At 41.5% G+C, this 18,873-nt stretch overlaps 1 protein-coding gene across 5 annotated transcripts in view; it reads left to right on the top strand.

Annotated features, from left to right (window-relative positions):
• Positions 1-18,493, top strand: part of PPP4R1 (protein phosphatase 4 regulatory subunit 1) — a 105,748-nt gene extending 87,255 nt beyond the window's left edge. The window contains exons 14-21 of one of the 5 annotated variants that reach the window (XR_010323494.1): positions 177-362; positions 1,458-1,619; positions 5,160-5,260; positions 9,301-9,421; positions 9,521-9,655; positions 10,509-10,650; positions 12,209-12,493; positions 14,506-18,493. Coding sequence is in view for 4 of the 5 variants with exons in the window: in XM_023543982.2 (XP_023399750.1) it covers positions 177-362; positions 1,458-1,619; positions 5,160-5,260; positions 9,301-9,421; positions 9,521-9,655; positions 10,509-10,650; positions 12,209-12,372 (1,011 nt within the window). In the remaining variant the exon portion in view is untranslated. Of the gene's footprint in view, positions 1-176; positions 363-1,457; positions 1,620-5,159; positions 5,261-9,300; positions 9,422-9,520; positions 9,656-10,508; positions 10,651-12,208; positions 13,808-14,505 lie in introns of those variants that run through there. The other 4 variants (XM_023543982.2, XM_064294724.1, XM_064294725.1 and 1 more) reach the window with 4 other exon arrangements.
• Positions 18,494-18,873: the final 380 nt, after the last annotated feature.

Below are 18,873 nucleotides of genomic sequence, written 5' to 3'. Positions count from 1 at the left end.
TTATGTATTTATTATGTGTGTTTTCCTTAGAATGTTTTTCTTTTCAGTTACTAAATACCAGGAAAATTGAGATAGATTTTTTCTAGTATTTAAGGGTCTGTGTTAAAATGTATATAATCTTACGTAATTTGTCTAACCTGCTAAAAATGCATCCCTGTCATCTCTCTCTTCTTTAGGATGTTGTACCTCAGGCTTTACTAGATCAGTATTTATCTATGACCGACCCTTCTCGTGCACAGACAGTGGACACTGAAATTGCTAAACACTGTGCGTATAGCCTTCCTGGTGTGGCCCTCACACTGGGCAGGCAGAATTGGCACTGCCTGAGAGAGACTTACGAGACCCTGGCTTCAGACATGCAAGTGAGTAAAGCAATTAAAGAATTAGCAAGTACGTATGTATGGAAGGCACGATGTTTTTGCCTTCCAAAACTTACCAAAATTTCAGTTCCTCCTCTAGCATGGACTTAGTGTTGAACAAAATTATGTAAGGAAGAGCTTAAAATTACTATCAATGACCTTCCTGGTTTTTTTCCCCAATATTTTTAGTCAGATCTCCACAGTTTCACTTTTATTATTTTTATAAAATATTACATTTATAGAGTGCTTTCCCCATGTGTGTTAGCAGTTCCCAGTCTTTATTCCATGCAGCTCTGAGGGGTTCCTGTGGAATACCTCAGGGCCACTGGGCTCACTAAGAAGGCTCTGGATGGGACTTTTTGCCTCCTCTGCCCTGCTCCCCATCAGAAAATCTCGTTTTCATCTGTTTTATATATTGAACTTTGACATAAAATATTATTTCATGATTGGGTTCTGGTATTTGGGGGAAGTAAAACTTTTGTTCTAAACTCTCTGAGTGAGTAAAGTTCTAGGCTAAGTAACCATGTAAAAATTTTAAAATTGAGGCAGCATGGAGAAAAAGATGTTTTTAACTTAAAGGTACTTATATACACAAGATATTTCTGTTTAGGAGCTCTTATCCAGGGCTATAAACAAATGATTCTCCAATTCCTATATTTGTTAAATCGCAGTTCCTTAAAAACAGATTTTTTTTTTGCCGGATGCAAGGTGGGCTGTACGTGAATCTAAAGGGGAAGAGGAAAGTGCGATGGCTCCGCTGGCTGGTGGTGTGTGTGGAGCATCTCTAAGTCAGGGAACCTCAACAGCCGTGTTATTGGTGATTGCCAAGCATTTTTCCCTTCACCAATGAAAGGGAAATAATACGTACCATGCAGGGCTTTAAATTTTTTCTGTCATAGTTTTTGGTACATAGTAAAAAAAAAAAAAAAAAATACTCAAAATCTACTGCCTAATATTAGTACTATTTTGATTTAATTAAAAATATAAACTAACCTTCATATATAGTCTAAAGGTTAAAATGCACTTTGTATTTAGATTACTAATATAAAAAAAAAAATTTTTTTTTTTTTTTTTTAATACTTACTTTTAATTCTCCAGTGGAAAGTTCGAAGAACTTTAGCGTTCTCCATCCATGAGCTTGCAGTTATTCTTGGAGATCAGCTGACGGCTGCAGATCTTGTTCCAATTTTTAATGGATTTTTAAAAGACCTGGATGAAGTCCGGATAGGTGTCCTGAAACATTTGCATGATTTTCTGAAGGTAATTTTTTTTTTAATTCTTTTTTTTCTGCTATCATCAACACTTCTGAAGTTTTATGTAAGAAAATAAGGAGCCCTGGTGGAGCCGGTGGTTAAGTGCCCTGCTGCTAACTGAACCCACCAGCTGCTCCGAGGGAGGAAGACTACAGCCTTGGAAACGGTAGAGGATGGTTCTGTTCCGTGAGTTGGAATCGATTTGACAGCAGTGGTTTTTTTATGTAAGAAAATATCGCCGAGTTGATGGTGACTTAAAAGAAGACATATTCCCATTTTGATCAATTTTGCTGGTGTCATTTTAATTTTTAACTTAAAAATAGTTACGCTAATTTCATTTTTTAAGTGTATTAGATCATGGTTACAAATGTACCTTTTATCAAATTCTTGAATAACATACATGTTAAAAAAAAAAAGGTCGTGGACATTAAGCTTGGAGGCTTTCCTGCATGTTTTAGGAGTCTGAGAATTTACCTTTCATCCTCATTCCTTTTGTATGGGATCACTGGTCGCCAAAGTGAACAGCCCTCATTTTTGCATATTGTTTCATCCTGGCATACTCTTGTTTCTTAGGTATTATATTAGCCTTGGAATTGGCGCTCTCACAGTTCTAAGGTATGAGTTACAAAAGTAGTTATAATCCTACTAAAATGTGAATTCTAAAAACATTGATACCATATTCATATATGTTAGATAATGTAGAAATTTCTTTCAGGCTCACCTTCTTTCTCTACCTCAGACCTGAAATCAGCATTTCTTAAGGACCCCTGATCCCTTTTAGTGGAGAAAGGTATTTAAAAACCAAGATCTGGGCACTAAATGTGCCCATTGCTACTGGGTTTTTTTGTTTTGTTTTTAGGCCTTTTCAATGGACAGGAGGTTTTTATGTTTTAAATTATTGAGTTCATATCAATATCCTCGCCTCCAGTGGAATACTATTTCCTTGCCTTTGTTCAGTTCACACTTCTTTTTCTTCTCTCACACAGTAAAAACCCTGTTTCCAACAACAATGTATTTACTCATTTGTTCAATTCTATAAAAAAAAAAAACTTTTTTTTTTTTAATGATATACATGAAATGGTTTCAGAATTACTCCATGAATACATCAAATCAACTAAAGTTCAAGATTTTCTTCACCCCTTTCTGTCCTTAGAACATATCCTGTGAAGATGTATGGTTGGAGTACTAAGTAAAAAACAGACTCTTTCCCCCTGTGTGATTGTGTTATCTGTTTGATGTATAATTAGATTTCTTTGCTTATTTATATAAAAATTTCGGTTTCCCCTCATACTGATTATAAACCTACTTTTACATATGTGAAATAAATTTCTTTTTATTTCTTTTACTCAATAAACATTCATTGAGCACTCACATGTGCCAGTCAAAGTGTCATTCCCTGTTGTTGTTGTGGTTAGGTGCCGTCGAGTCACTTCTGACTCATAGCAACCTTACCTACCACAGAATGAAGCACTGCCTGGTCCTGCGCCATCCTTAAAATCGTTGTTATGCTTGAGCCCATTGGTGCAGCTTTTGAGTGCCTTCTAACCTGGACGGGCTCATCTTCCAGCACTATATTAGACAGTGTTCCACTGTTATTCATAAGGTTTTCACTGGCTAAATCTTTGCAGAAGTAGACTGCCGGGCCCTTCTTCCTAGCCTGTCTTAGTCTGGAAGCTCAGCTGAAACCTGTCCTCCATGGGTGACCTTGTGGGTATCTGAATACCAGTGGCATAGCTTCCAGCATCACAGCAACATGCAAGTCCCCACGGTATGACAAACTGACACGTGGGGCCATTCACTGAGCCTACGTGTGTGAGGAAGATCATAATCTGTCTTCAAAGAGTTCATGGTGGGGCTTAGGGCTGGAGTCTCATGGGACTGTCAGGTGAATTGGCAGAATAAAATTTTTTTTTTTTTTTAATAACATTGTGTTTGAGGTGAAAGTTTACACAGCAAATTAGGTTCCTATCTAACAATTTCTATACAAGTTATTCAGTGATACTGGTTACATTTTTCACAGTGTGTCATCACTCCTGTTCATTCTGTTCTGGTTGTACCGTTTTCAGCGCTCTAGTTTCCCTGCCCCCATCTCATCTTTGCTTTAGAGTAAATTTTGACCGTTTGATTTTTTTAAAGGAGCTCATTATTTACAGGTGATAGCCTTTATTTTATGAGCCAATCTATTATTTAACTAAAAGGGGTGATTTTACAGATAATTTCAGTTTAAGTTTTAAAGAGAATCTCAGGGTGATAGTCTCAGGGAGTCCTCTAGTCTAAACTAGTCCAGCAAGTTTGGACTTTTTAAGAATTTAAGTTCTGTTCGACATTTTTCTCCCATTCTGTCAGGATCCATCTATTGTGGCCCTGATCAGAACAGTTGGCAGTAGTAGCCTTGCACCATCTAGCTCTTCTGGTATCAGGGTAGATGAGGCCATGGTTCGTGTAGAGTATTAGTCTTGCAGACTACTTCCGTTTCTGAGTCTTTGGTTTTCTTCTTTTTCTTTTGTTCTGGACAAGTAGAGGCCAATAGTTTTTTCCTGGTTGGCCTCTCACGAGCTTTTAAGACCCCAGATGCCACTCACCATACGGGGAGGTGGAACATAAACTTTAAGAATTAGGTGAGTAGTGTCTGGAGCCTTAAAAGCTGGCAAGCGGTCATCTAAGATAAACTTTATTCACCTGGAGCAAAAGAAAAAGAAGGAAACCCAAGAATCAGAGAAGGAACTGGACTACAGGACTAATTTGTCTACATGAACCACTGCCTCTACCACCTTGAAACCAGAAGAACTAGGTGGTGCCCAGCTACCACTACTGAATGTTCTGATCAGGGACACACTAGATGAATCCTGATAAAAAGGAAGAAAAATATGGGCCGGAACTTCAGATTCTTAAGGAATTCAGACTTATTGGACCTATTGAGACCAGAAGAACCCCTAAGGCTATGGCCTTGAGTTGCTGTTCAAACCCTTGGATTGAAACTATCTCTTGAAGGTCACCTTTAAGTAACAGTTTAGCCCAAAGAGTAAAGATTTTCACCCTTGAGTAATGTGTTTAAAAAGAAAGAGTTCATGATAACGAGACTTTCCTTAGAGTGGGTGAGTTATGCTCAAGGAACTATAAGTTTAGTGAAGGTCACCAGCAGGCTCCGAAGATGGATTTTGAAAGAAAATGATGATTCTTGATGATAAATGGGAATTATTCAGGGGAAAATGAATTTAATACCAATTTTTTAAAATAATTGCATACGGGTACTGCATTTGTTTTTCAGACAAAATAACCATATTATTTATCATATTTTTACTCAGATAATGCATGCTTTCTATATTTATTTGCCAATTGTGCCCTCCCCACAAGATTTTTTAATAAGCGCCATTATGCCAATTTTTTTTTTACATGTTTTTTGCAGCAGGAGGGTGCAGTTGGCAAACAAACATGGAAGGTGTATGTTATTTGTGTAAAAATATGGTATAGTCCATTCGTAAGCAGTCTAGTAAAAGAAAGAATGTACTGTTTGTTTTGCTAAGTATTTTCTATTTTATTACTTCAGCTTCTTCATATTGACAAAAGAAGAGAATATCTTTATCAACTTCAAGAGTTTTTGGTGACAGATAATAGTAGAAATTGGCGCTTTCGAGCTGAACTGGCTGAGTAAGTTCTAACAATTTGTTAGATTATGTTTTGGAGGGGTTAGTATTTACTTCATTTTTACCCTTTTCAGATTTCTTCATTTGTGTTCATGCAGGTTTCTGTTTGATATTGTATTCCTTTAACTTTTCTTGTAAAACTGATTTGCTGAGAATGACTTTTCTGAACTTTTTTTTTGCGGGGGGGGAACAGTATTTTAACTTCGTTTGTCTTTTATTGTGGTAAAATACACACAGCACAGAATTGACCTTTAGTGATATTTTATGCACTCAGAGTAGTGCAACCATCACAACTATTTACTTCCAGAACATTCTCATCACCCGGAAAAGAAGATCTATTCCCATTAAGCAGTCACTCTCCGTTTCCCTCTTCCCCCAACTCCCTGGAAACCACTAATCTGCTTTCTGTGTCTATAGATTGGCCTATTCTGGGTATTTCATATAAATGAAATTATACAACCTGTGGCCTTTTGTGTCTGGCAGCTTTCATTTTGCATAATGCTTTCAAGGTCCAGTCACATTGTAGCATGTGTCAGTACTTCCTTCCTTTTATGGCTGAATAATGTTCCGTTATATGGGTATACCGCAGTTTATTCATTCGTCCATATGGTGATGAACACTCGGGTTGTTTTCTACCTTTTGGCTAATGTAAACAATGCCACTGTGAACATGGGAATACAAGTGTCTGAGTCCCTGTTTTCAGTTCTTTTGGGGTGGAATTGCTGGGTTGTATGGTAATTCTTATGTTTAATTTATTGAGCAGCCAAACAGTTTTTCACAGTGGCTGCAACATTTGGCATGCCCACTAGCAGTGTATGAGGGTTCCAACTTCTCCACATCCTTACCAACACTTGGTATTTTCTTTTTTTTAAATTATAGCCATTCTAGCAAGTATGAAGGTGTGTCTTATTGGTGGTTTGATTTGCATTTCCCTGGTGATTGATGTTGAGCGGTTTTTCATGTGCTTGTTGGCCGTTTATGTATCTTCTTTGGACAAATGTCTAAGCCCTTTGCACATTTTTAAATTGGCATGTCATTTTATTGAGTTGTATGAGTTCTTTATACATTCTGGATTCTAGACTCCACCTTCATTTTTAAAAGATATTTTTGCTGGTTATATAATTTGGTGTTGACAGTTTTTTAAAACATTAAAGATGTCATTCTTTGAGCTGCACAGCTCGCCCAGCTTTGGACAAGAAATCTTCAGTGATTCATCATCATTGATTCCTTATGTGTACTCTTTCTTTTCCTCTGGCTGAATTCAAGATTTCCTCTTTTTCTTTGGTTTTCAGCAGTGTGACTATATCTACATCTAGATGGTTTCGTTTGTTTGTGTTTATGATGATTATTGTTTTTCTGCCATTAAATCTGCTTGGGCTCTTTGAACTTCTTGGACCTGTGGTTTGTGCCTTTTCATTGTTTTTGGAAAACCCTAGGCTAATCATTACCTTTTCAGATCTTACCACCACTTGATTCTTTCTTTCTTCTCCTTTTGGGACCCCAGTTACTTGAGTGTTAGATCATTTGGTATTGTTCCCCAGCTCTTACAGGCTATGCTAGAGTTTTTTGGTAAGCTCTTTTTTGTTTTCTCATTTTGGGTAATTTCTATTGACTTGTTTTCAGGTTAGGCACCCTGGTGGTACACTGGCCGAACACTCGGCTGCTAACAGAAAGGTTGGCAGTTCAGAGCCACTAGCCACTCCATAGGAGAAAGATGTGGCAGTCTGCTTCCACATAGTTTGTTGTTAGGCACTGTCAAGTCAGTTCCAACTCATAGCGACCCTGTGTACAGCAGAATGAAAGACTACAGCCTTGGAAACCTATGGGGAAGTTTTACTGTGCCCTGGAGGGTCTCTCTGAGTCAAAATTGACTCAAGGGCAATGAGTTTGGGGGTATTTTCAGGTTTACTAATTCTTTATTCTGCTATGTCCAGTCTACTACTGATGAGCCTGTGGAAGGAGTACTTCAACTCTGGTAGCATGCTTTTATTTCTAGTGTTTTCATTTGACTCCTTATTGTATCTGTTAAAACTCAGTCTGCTTTTCACTCACGTTATCCTTCTTTTACAGAAAAAGAGTTTTTAACAAGGAATCATATATTTTTTTAAGCCCTAATCCCATAGGTTCAACATTTGGGTTATCTCTGAGTCCAGTTCATTTGGTTGCTTTGTATCTTGACAGTAGTTGTTTGTGTGTGTGTGTCCTAATTATGATTGAATGCTGTACGTGACGTGTAGAATATTAGAGACTGAGTTAAATTGCATTAGGCATGGAAATGGGGATGCCTCCTCTTCTGCCATTAATGTGGAGGGTTGAGTCAACCCAGCCAGAAGTCGAGCTGGGTTTGAGTTTTGTTGTTGCTAGGGTTACTTTCCGTGCACCACAGGCTTCAATTTTTCTAGTGGTGACTGCCATTGCCTTTTGCTGAGGGTGGGAGCTCGGGGTGCTAGTGAGCTTTTCCCAGTGACAGCATTCCATCCTCACCTTTCAGCAGCCCCTGCACTTCTGTGTCACTGAGGTGGGTTTCTTGCCCTTCCCCCCAGCTGTAGACTAGTGGTAGGCTCCTGTTGGGGAAGGGATGATTCTCTATTATTCTGATTCAGCCTCAGTCTTTGGGAGGCTCTGCATACCTTTCTCTCGAGCTCCTTGCCCCTGTCGATGGCTTCCAGTCTCTGCCTCTTATTTGTGCTTAGTCTTGGGCCAGAGTTCCTGCCCCTCTTCCCACAGTAGGAAACTTTTGCTTGGTTATAAACCTATAGAGCCTTAGCTCAAGAAGGTTTCCTGCCCACCCATCCTGGAATAAACATTTTTCATCTACTCTTCCGTTAACCACAGTATGTCCTTCTTGTGCCCATGGGGTGGCAGGCTTCTCTGCCCCACCACTAGGGTCTTAAAGGTTTTGTTTTGTATGAGAGAAGGGCCCAGGGAAGTGCAGAGTGTTTGATGCCTGTCCCCTAACATCTGTCAGTCACTGCCTACCTGCCAAGGGACCACTTTCTAGTTTCCTGTCGTGACCTCAGTCTTTGTTGTGGGCACCCAGTGGAGGTCAGTGGGAAAGAGTTTGCAAGTGAGTGTGAATTCCCCTCACGTCCAGAGTCCCCAGCTGTTCCATGCTGACACACTCATCCTCTTGGCTCATTTCTCACGTGATGGCCCCTGCCTCTTGAGCCCAGGCTCCCAGCAGGTGAGTCAGCCTTGTGGCCTATCTCTCCTGGGATGGGGCTTGTTCCGTTTTGGAAAATACTCTGTAGTTTATCCAGCTTTGTTTCATTGTTAGGGTCATAATGCCATCCTTCACAGCTTTCTACATCCCAAGCAGAAGCTGAAGTCCTGTTTGGGATTTTTATTTTCACCTTTTGTGTCAGAAAATAGTGTGTCTCTCTCTCTTAAGGTTTTATATGTATGTGTATATACCACATATGGGTGTATTTATCCATTCCTGTGTTCCCGATATTCACGTTTGATTCACTTCCTGCTGATCAGAATTGTTAATAATCATACACATAAACCCCAAACTGCAGAAACCTCTTTCATGTCTGAGGTATTTCTTTTAGGGCATTAATGTGTTTACCCAAAAGCGGGTGTTGTTACAGTCTTCAGTTGCCTTTCCACAGACATAGTAGGAACTGTTGCCAGAGGATCTGCTCTTCCCGTTACCCGGCAGGCGAGTACTTCCCTCAGAACATGCTCAGAGTTTGGCAGACACACACCAGGGCACCTAAATCTGCGGGACTTTCCTATTTAGTAATTGATTTGTTGTAAGATGGAGGAGAGCTAGTTTGTACTTCTTCAGCAGTTACTCTGGAAGAAGAGCTTCCTGATCCAACCATACACGCTAGCCAGTGCTTGCTCTGCTGCCGTCCCTGTGGGCGGGGAGGCCACCAGATTTTCCTCACGTTCTAAGGGGAAGGGATACTCTTGGAACTTCCATTGTGTTTAAATGGCATTTCCAAATTAACAGAGACTGACACTAATTCTGTGCATGACAGACCTAATTATTTTAATTTTTGATTATTTTTTTATTTTTATAATTTGTTTTTGTAGACAGTTGATTTTACTTCTAGAATTATACAGCCCCAGAGATGTGTATGACTACTTGCGTCCCATCGCTCTGAATCTCTGTGCAGATAAAGTTTCTTCTGTTCGCTGGATTTCCTACAAGTTGGTATGTAGTTAAAAGCTTTTAAAATTTTAGATTAGCAAGCTCTTTTATGATATTGTAGAAGGGAAGATATTTCTCAATTCCCCATTTTAACGCTCCTAGGTTAGTGAAATGGTGAAGAAACTGTACGTGGCAACACCCCCAACATTTGGAGTCGACCTCATAAATGAACTGGTAGAAAATTTCGGTCGATGTCACAAATGGTCTGGTCGGCAAGCCTTTGTCTTTGTCTGCCAGGTAAGCAAGGAACTGGGCTTACCCTTTTGTGGCCAGTTTTTTCCTAGAACCGTTTTTTCTTTCACTTCCTGCTTGTCTCGCACCCTCTTTCTTGTCCTTAAGGAACAGCACTTTGGCATCTGGCTATTTATAGGACCCCCAATCCCTCAAAGTCGAGTGTTTGTCTGGGTCTTCATCTTGAGCTGCCTGCCCCCTCATCCCTCTCAGTCAGCTGAGTTCTTTCTAGAGCTGGCAGCACAGCATAGCACTCCGCTAGAGGGCGTTCAGAGCCTACGGCCCATACTGCAGCTATGAAAATGGAGGGATGACTGAAATTCTAAGCCTTCATGTATGTAGCAGTTTCTGAAATGTGTGTGTGCCGGAAGTTAATTATGTAATTTTTGTTTTGAGGTCCCAAGTACCTGATACACAGTAGTCCCCCTCTTATCCACAGGGGGGCTGTGTTCCAAGACGCCCCGTGGATGCCTGAAACCATGGATAGCACCAAACCGTATATACACTATGTTTTTGTCGTATACATACCTACCTGTGATAAAGCTTAATTTATCAATTAGGCACAGAGATTAACACGATAACTAATAATAAAATAGAGTGATAACAGTACACTGTAATAAAAGTTATGTGAGTGTGGGCCCTGGCAAGACGGAGCAGGATGGCGGGAGAGCTTGTCACGCTACTCATTTCACGTTTTAGGACTGAACCCACTGAAGGTGGAACCGCAGTTGAGGGGGGACTGCAGTAACTATAATCTGTAGCACTTAAGTAGTTACCAAGACATTTTGTTAGCTAGTATTTCATAGCTCGGTAGACTGAATTTACAAAGAAATCTGAAGCAGTTTTTTCTTTTCCCCAGACTGTCATTGAGGACGATTGTCTTCCCATGGACCAGTTTGCGCTGCATCTTATGCCACATTTACTCACCTTAGCAAATGACAGGGTTCCAAATGTCAGAGTACTGCTTGCAAAAACATTGCGACAAAGCCTGTTAGAGAAAGGTAAGTAGGTGACTGTTAGAGTGTGTGTGGCGGGCGGGGAGCGTCAGAGACCGCATGAATAGATGCTGACAGAGAATAGTCTGGTCGGGGTATATGGTAAGTTGCTTGAGACAGGACAAAGATGAAAAGGTAGGGAGGTGACTTGTATCCCTTCTCTGCTCCAGTTGAAAAAACAATTTTTTACCATATATCATTTTTGTAATTCCACACTTAGTCATTTGAAAAATTGGATATTTTCTTAAAACTGCAAAATCATGGCCTTTGGAAGAGGCCCACCTGGTATGGGTCCTTGTTGGGAGATGTGTTGGTTTTTCCTCTTCCTATCTCATCAAGCAGAAGACATGCTCCGGAACGTCTGCTTGGCTGCCAGCTGTGAGCGCCTCATGACTCAGGTGGTTTTTTTTTTATTGTAATCCCCCCCAGAAAGCCTTACAGGTTTCAGTAGTACACTTCAAAAAATAAAGGTAAATGAATGTTGTTTCTTTTTCCTCCTTTGGAATTCACGTAGATTTTATTAAATAGTGTAAAAACGGCTTGGGGACAGCGTCTAACCCCCTCCGACCCCACAGTGGGGAAGAAGAACCAGGATCAACAACCCAGGGCTGATTCTCCTGAGGCGGAGGCCAGACAGGCTTCCTCTCTGCCATCTTCACTAATTCTCATACCAGCTGTCCCTCACACAGCACTCTCTGCTTCTCTGCTGGGTGTGATAATTCATTCCAGTGGCCACACAGAACATACTCACGATTATGGGGTTTATTATAGGGAAGTAACAGCTACAATTCAGGCTTGGGAACACTCAGGATACAGTTTTCCCATCAGGACAGCCTCTCCCCAGCTGTGCTCGCAGGCACACCTCTCCCTGGCCCTCAGTCTCTGCCCAGAGGCACTCAGCTTTCTATCTAGATGAGCCAGGAAGCCCACTGTACTGTCTCATACTGCTGGGTCTCTCCTTCCTTGTGGTGGTGGGCTCTTCCTCTTTGCTCTGGAGTTGGCTCTCTTTAAGGCAAAACTGACCAATCCTTGTGGTCGACCACAATTATCTTATTTTGCACAGCCCCACCCAATCACTTGAGTAGGAGTCACAAGACCCCTAGAAAAGCCACCCACGAAAGTAATTAATCACACAGCAAATATCAATTAGAATGAAACGGCTAGAGAAGATGCTGGTTTGGTTTGGTTATGTGTGTGTGTGTGTGTGTGTGTGTGTGTGTGTGTGTGGGGTGGGTGTTCGGAGGTGTTTTTTCTTTTACTGAACTAATTAATACCTAAAAAAGTATCATGCTTCAATATATTTATTAGTTTAATACTGCCTAACTGCCTCTGAGAATCATGAGGTTTAGTCTGTCATAAAAATAATCAGTCTTATAACTCTTATATATATATATTTTTAATTTAACACAAATTAATTTAGGATACTGTTGTCAGTCAACATAACTTGTGTTTATTTGTGCAGAAAAAGTGTTTTATAATGACTAAGAAGTTTTTATATTTGATCTTGATAAAACTGTTAAATATTAGACTACTTTTATTTGTAATCTGTACTTCTCATTTGCAGAATATTTCTTAAATTCTGCCAACTGTCACCAGGAGGCTGTAGAACAGACAATTATGGCTCTTCAAATGGATCGTGACAGTGATGTGAAATACTTCGCAAGCATTCACCCTGCCAGCACCAAAATTGCTGAAGATGCCATGAGCACAGCTTCTTCCACTTACTAAAGAGCTTGTCTCTCAGCGTCTTTCCTGGGCGAGGTTCTCCACGTGCTTCTCACATGTATGATCTGCAGCGGCCTTTTGTGGAGAAGGAAAGACCTTCCTCTCTTGCCAGACTTAAGTGCAGGTGAAAGCCGCCTACTCCAGATGCCAGGGATTTTAAAAGTTAAGAGAAAGTACAGCAAACACTATCATCTCATCTTGACTTTAGGGAAAATAATTTCTCAGAGGATTATAATTGTCACCGAAGCCTTAAATCCTTCTGTCTTCCTGATTGAATGAAACTTGAATTGGCAGAGCATTTTCATTATGGAAGGGACAAGATCCCCAGAGATCTGCATTGCTTTGTCCTGGCTCTATCTAACGACCCATAGATGGAGTTCTTAGGGTCAGAAGGCAAAGGGGAGCCAGGATGAGAGAGAGCCCTGCAGTATTCGCTCTAGATGCTTAACCCAGGCAAGGACCTCTGGGTTCTGTGACCTACTGCCCAGCCGTCCCTGTGTGAATAGGTTTTGACATGTGTAAATGGGAAAAGGAGATTTTTTTGGATTTCTCCTAAGGGCTTGATGCTAACACTAAAGTAGAGACTGATTTTAACTCTTAAATGCAGCATATTGCTGTACACATTTACAGAACTATCTATGTCTTGATTTTTATTTCATGCTGGTCATGACCTGGAGGAAATTTATTAGCACGTACACTGTATGTCGGGTGTCCTAACTTGATCATGACTGGCTCTGCGGTGCAGCCTTTTCTCAGACACTGTGCACACCTGTGACCACTCCTGGGCGTGCTGCGGTCTGTAATCACGCTGTTTGAAACTGTCGTGGCACAAGTTCTCCTACTTGTCCCAATAAATTTATTAATAAGATCTATATGGAGAGATATATACACTTTTGATTGTTTTCTAGATGTCTGCAAATAAATGTAATTTGTGACCTGTATTAATGATTTAGTATAAAATGGGGAAATGAAATTAAAATATTTGTCCTTTAAGCAGTTTAGTGGTTTTTTTTTTGAAGTCTGTTTCACGTGGGCAGGTGTTTGGCTTTTGGCACACAGCAGAGGCACATGGGGCGTTGCACCCCCAGCCTCTGCTGTGGGACCCCACCAGGGGGAATGTGGGCCGAGTGCATGTTGGGCCTTGACCAGGCTGTCACCCGGAGACTGAGAGTGGACACATGATTCTGGTTTTGTGCCGATGCTCCTGGGATACAAGAAAGCACCTTTGAGCCTTGATTTCTTCATCTGCAAGATGAGAATTAGCCTAACGTGCCCTACCTCCCACCAGCTCATTTTGCAGTAAAATAATATGCAAAGGCACTTTCCTAAAGCACTGTGTATAAATGTAAGTTGCTATTATTAGCCAGGCTGAAAAATCCTTGGCACATCTGAGACTATAATTTTTGGTTTTACTTAGCTGGCTCTGCCTCTGGGCTCATAGTCAGAATAGATCCTTTTGAACCCCAGGAATATAGCTGAGAACAAATCCCACTGGGGAAACGAATAAATAAGTTCACAGGGCTGGGGCAATGAATAAAACAGGATGAGGAGGGTGGGAGGGGCTCGCAGTCACCAAAGGCATCTGTCAGAGTGGTGTTAGAGCCAAGAGGGATGAGGACATGGTCTGCTCTCACTTAGCTTGATGTTTGAGGTATATATTCTCTGCTATTAAATATTCTGCCCTCCCAAGAATTTTTTTTTTTATAGCAGTGGTAATGATAACTTGCATTTTGGGGCAAAAAGGTTTTGAATTCAGGCTGAGGGCGTCCAGACCGCCTGTAAAGTTAAAATGCACAGGCTAGTCCTTAATCTCTGGACTTGATGCTGCTGCTTGTATTGTACCAACAGATAGCCTCAGGCTCCCCTTTGGGTCTCACAGTGCTCCCCACACTGTTCTGGAATTTTAGTTATCAATGGGAGTGAGTACAAAAAGGCACCCGTATTGTTTAGTAGCAATTATATAATGCAATCCAGTTATTTCCAGTTTGAGTAATCACTAATATATTTCAGAATAAGAAAAAAAATTAAAATCTATATCTCCGTTAATTTCAGTGATTTATTTAGTAATTACTGTAGTAATACTGCTGTAGTTGCCCTAATGAAGACTAGTTGAGGTATGACTTCTGCTTTTTTCAGGCATGTTATGGGGCAGCAGGAGCTGAGCTGAACATGAGAACCAGGGGCTGAACTTTTGAAGACCACAAGGGTACTGAAACCAAGTGTGGCCTCTCACGGGACAGGATCTAAGGTAGAAAGTAGTGTGAGACCAAGCAAACACAGTTATTCAATGATTCCTTTCAAAACCACCAGGAGGTGAAAACAAAAGCAGCAAGCCAATTAGTACTCAAACTTTTAATTTCACAATATACAAATGAATAAAATGGTTGTAATTATGTCCTTGTAGGTATTTAATACTGCATTACTAATCATAGAAGATATTCAGTGATGTCTTAGGACTTTTGAATGAATAAGGATGAAGAAGAAAACTTAAAATAGCTCATTGTCCAGCCCATGTACTTGGTTGTTGCCAGAAGTTTCTTCTCCAGTCCGGTCCCCCTGTCCTCCACCCCCTCCGACCCCGCCGTGTGCACTTGCACGAGGGGCCTCCTCGCAAGCATTGTATGGGTTACATTCATGTGCTGTACTCGGTCTCTGTAGCCCTGCTGGGTGGGAGAAGTATGTTTCTGTGAGTGTCACTTATTGAATGTACTAATCCCAGGGGGCCAGACTTCCCATCTGACCACTCAGGGCAGTTATTCGGGTGTGTGAGACTTGGTCCTGAGCACAGATACTTCTGCAGTGCCAGACCTCTGGTGCATGTAGCACCGGCTAACTCGGACTTGGCTGGTACCGTGTTCTGAGACAGCGACTGTGGACAGTAGCACTCATGTCCCCAGAGATCCCTACACCTGGCCAGTCTGCTGCTGAGCACCTGCCCTGGGTGACGTCAGTGTGCTGAGCTGTTGTTGGCTCCAAGCTCAGGAGGTGGCTACAGCATCATCATTTCTCCTTCCTGAACAGTACACGCTCCCCTGACCTGGGGCTGGACCTCTCTCCTGGCCTACAGGGCCCCGAGTAGGGTTGAAGGGAAGTGTCAGCAACCACATACCCACTGCAGCATGGAACTCTCGCATCAGCAGTAGGCCGTGGTAGATTTCGTGTGTTTCTGTCTTCACATGCCCAACTATCACCAGCACAGCTCAGGAAAGACGGGACCAACATGAGTGAGAGGCCAGACTTCTAAAGTGACCGTCTATAGCAAAAGCTGCTGCATCTCGGGCACCGGGAAGCAAGTGATTCCTTCCTTGTATGGTCATGTTTCTGTGTGAGATACCAGGAGACTGAGGAGAGCAATGAGGGAGGGAAGGAAGGAAACTCGCAGCAATTCAAAACAAGCAAGTAGCCTCTTAATATCCCTCTAACTCATACCAGAAGAAAATGAATTGAGTGTGGAAACAAATGTGAAAAAGCAAGACTTTGTGGTTTCTCTTGAGTTTTTACTTCTAAGTTGTTATAAACTGAGGTGGCATCTTAGTCATTGCCTGGGGCATCACCTGAGGCAGATGCCTTACAGGACGTTGCTGAATGTTCTCAGAACACATCCCCACCACTCAGTTTTGCTTCTACACCTATAGCTAGACTTAAGTCCCAGTGAGCCCCAAAACGTAAAGTACAAGGCATGACCCAGGAGGAGGTACACAACACTCCAGAAGAACTGCCTGAGTTTTCTAATATATACAAACAGAAACCTCGGGAATATGTGTGAGAATGGCTATTAAAAGTGTGGGATAGGGCAGAACCAAGATGGTGGAATAGACGCTTCCTTCAAGCCCTCTTTACAACAAAGACCCGAAAAAACAAGTGAAATTCACGAGTATATTTATGACAAGCTGGGAGCCCTGAGCATCAAAGACAAGCTTAGACAAAGAACTGAGGGGAAGGGGAAGGAAGAGACTATTCAGAGGCGGAGAAGAGTTGCCGGAGCTGAATCGCGGGGAGCCTCAGGCACCGCTCCCAGAGCAGTGGTGGCAGCAGGCTGGTACTAGCGTTTGGCCGCAGTTTCCTCAGGGAGAAGCAGCCCGCCACACAGTCCACTCACACCTCCGGAACCTGAGGAGACGGGCGCCCTTGGCAAAAGCTAAGTACTTGCGTATATCTTACCATGCCCCCTGCCCCCAAGCCAGCTTCAGTGGCTGAATCCCTAGGCCTGAGATAGACCCTGTTGAGAACCTGGAGCCGTCCTCCCGGCCTTGAGGAAGGAAAAAATTTGCAACTGGGGGGACAAGATAATTTGCTAGCTCCATTCACTGGGAGAGCTCAGAACAGAAGCGGTTCCTGTCCAGGCATAAACTGACCATGGACCTTGAGCACCTTTCCATTCTGCACGGACTTGTGTGGGCCTATTTCGGGAGAATAAGCCCTTATTGGCAAACTCCAACCACTTGAGCGGTACAGTGGAGAGGTGGGTGTTTGACGTATGACGTTGCTTTGCCTGTTAAACACGGTCCTCACCTACCTGCAACAGGGACCTAAGGACTGGTGGGTCCACTTGGGTTGCCCTTCCACCAGCAACAGGAGTCCAGGGATAACTGGTACCTCCCAGTCCTTGCAACAAAAACTGTGTGTGCCCATGGTCTCTCTGCAGAGCCCACCCACCAGCACGCCCTAGGAAACAGACACGTTTTCCACAGAGACACTTGGGGGTCGGTTCTCAGCCCCCTGCCTTGTTCAGAGCGTGACCCCCTGGTGCAATCAGATACAGGTATATACGCCAATCACCCCTGCCTCTCTAAGACTGTAGGACAGAGCCTGTACCACACACTTGATATCAGCCACCTGGAAACCTAAGCTGAATTCATACAAGAAAAGTGAATGGACTTCTAGACTGATAGACCTGATAACAGGTCTAGCAGGCTGCGAACAGGACACCAGAGCTCCAAAGGCGAAAATAAGCTAGCTCACTCAAGCAACCCATAGGGGTATACCAAAACAAAAAAAAGCAAGTATCTACGACACGGTAAGCAAGCATAAACTAATACAACAACTTATAGATAGCTCGGAGACAACAGTCAATATCAAGTCACATAAAGACACAGGCTATGATCACCTCAACAGGCTCTCAAAGAATCCAGGGATCTTTTAGATGAAAGTGCATTCCTGGAATTACCAGATGCAGAATACAAAAGTTTAATATACAGAACCCTTCAAAACATCAGGAAGGAAATGAGGCAATACGCAGAACAAGCCAAGGAACACACAGATAAAGCAAGTAAAGAAATCAGAAAGATTAGTCAGGAACATAATGAAAACTTTAATAAGCAGGAAAAACCCATAGACAGACAGCAATCAGAAATTCAGAAGATTAACAATAAAATTACAGAATTAGATAATAGAAAGTCAGAGGAGCAGAATTGAGCAAGTAGAAGCTAGAATTTCTGAACTCGAAGATAAATCATTTGGCACAAATATATTTGAAGAAAAATCAGATAAAAATTTAAAAAAATGAAGAAACCTTAAGAATCATGTGGGACTCTATCAAGAAAAATAACCTACGAGTGACTGGAGTACCAGAACAGGGAGGGATAACAGAAAGTACAGAGAAAATTGTTGAGGATTTGTTGGCAGAAAACTTCCCTGATACTGTGGAAGATGAGAAGATACCTATCGAACTCCACATAAGGTAGATCTTAAAAGAAAGTCACCAAAACATATTATAATCAAGCTTGCCAAAACCAAAGATAAAGAGACAATTATAAGAACAGCGAGGGATAAAAGAGAAGTCACCTACACGGGAGAGCCAATAAGAATAAGCTTGGACTACTCGGCAGAAACCATGCAGACAAGAAGGCAATGGGGTGACATATTTAAAAAACTGAAGGAAAAAAATTGCCTGCCAAGAATCATATATCCATCAAAACTGTCTCTTAAATATGAAGGTGAAATTAAGACATTCCCAGAAAAACACAAGTTGAGGGAATTCATAAAAACCAAACCAAAACTACAAGAAATACTTAAAGGAGTTCTTTGGTTCGAAAATTAATAAAATCAGGTATCGACCCAAGACTAGAACACTGGGCAGAGCAACCAGAAGTCAACCCAGACACGGAAATCCAAAAAAAAAAAATAAAGCAAGATTAAAATAAAAAAAAAAAAAAAAGCCCAACACAGGGTAACAGCAATGTTATTATATAAAGAAGACAACATTAAAATAATAAAGAGGGACTAAGAAATGTAATCATACACCTTCCGTATAGAGAGGAAGATACGGCGATACAAAGAAATAAAAGTTAGTTATAAATTTAGAAAAATAGGGGTAAATATAAGGTAACCACAAAGGAGACAAACTATCCTACTCATCAAAATAAAATAGAAGGGAAAAATACAGACTTAGCAGAAAAAATCAACAACAAATATGTGGAAAGGACAATATACAAAGAAAACCTACTCAGCACATAAAATCAAGTGGGAAAAAGAAGCTGTCAACACACAAAGAAAAGACATCAA

Source organism: Loxodonta africana, chromosome 11 (assembly GCF_030014295.1).
Source record: "Loxodonta africana isolate mLoxAfr1 chromosome 11, mLoxAfr1.hap2, whole genome shotgun sequence".
NCBI classification, from domain to species: domain Eukaryota; kingdom Metazoa; phylum Chordata; class Mammalia; order Proboscidea; family Elephantidae; genus Loxodonta; species Loxodonta africana.
The sequence above is the reverse complement of the archived record's forward strand: the minus strand, read 5'-3'. Positions and strand labels throughout refer to the sequence as shown.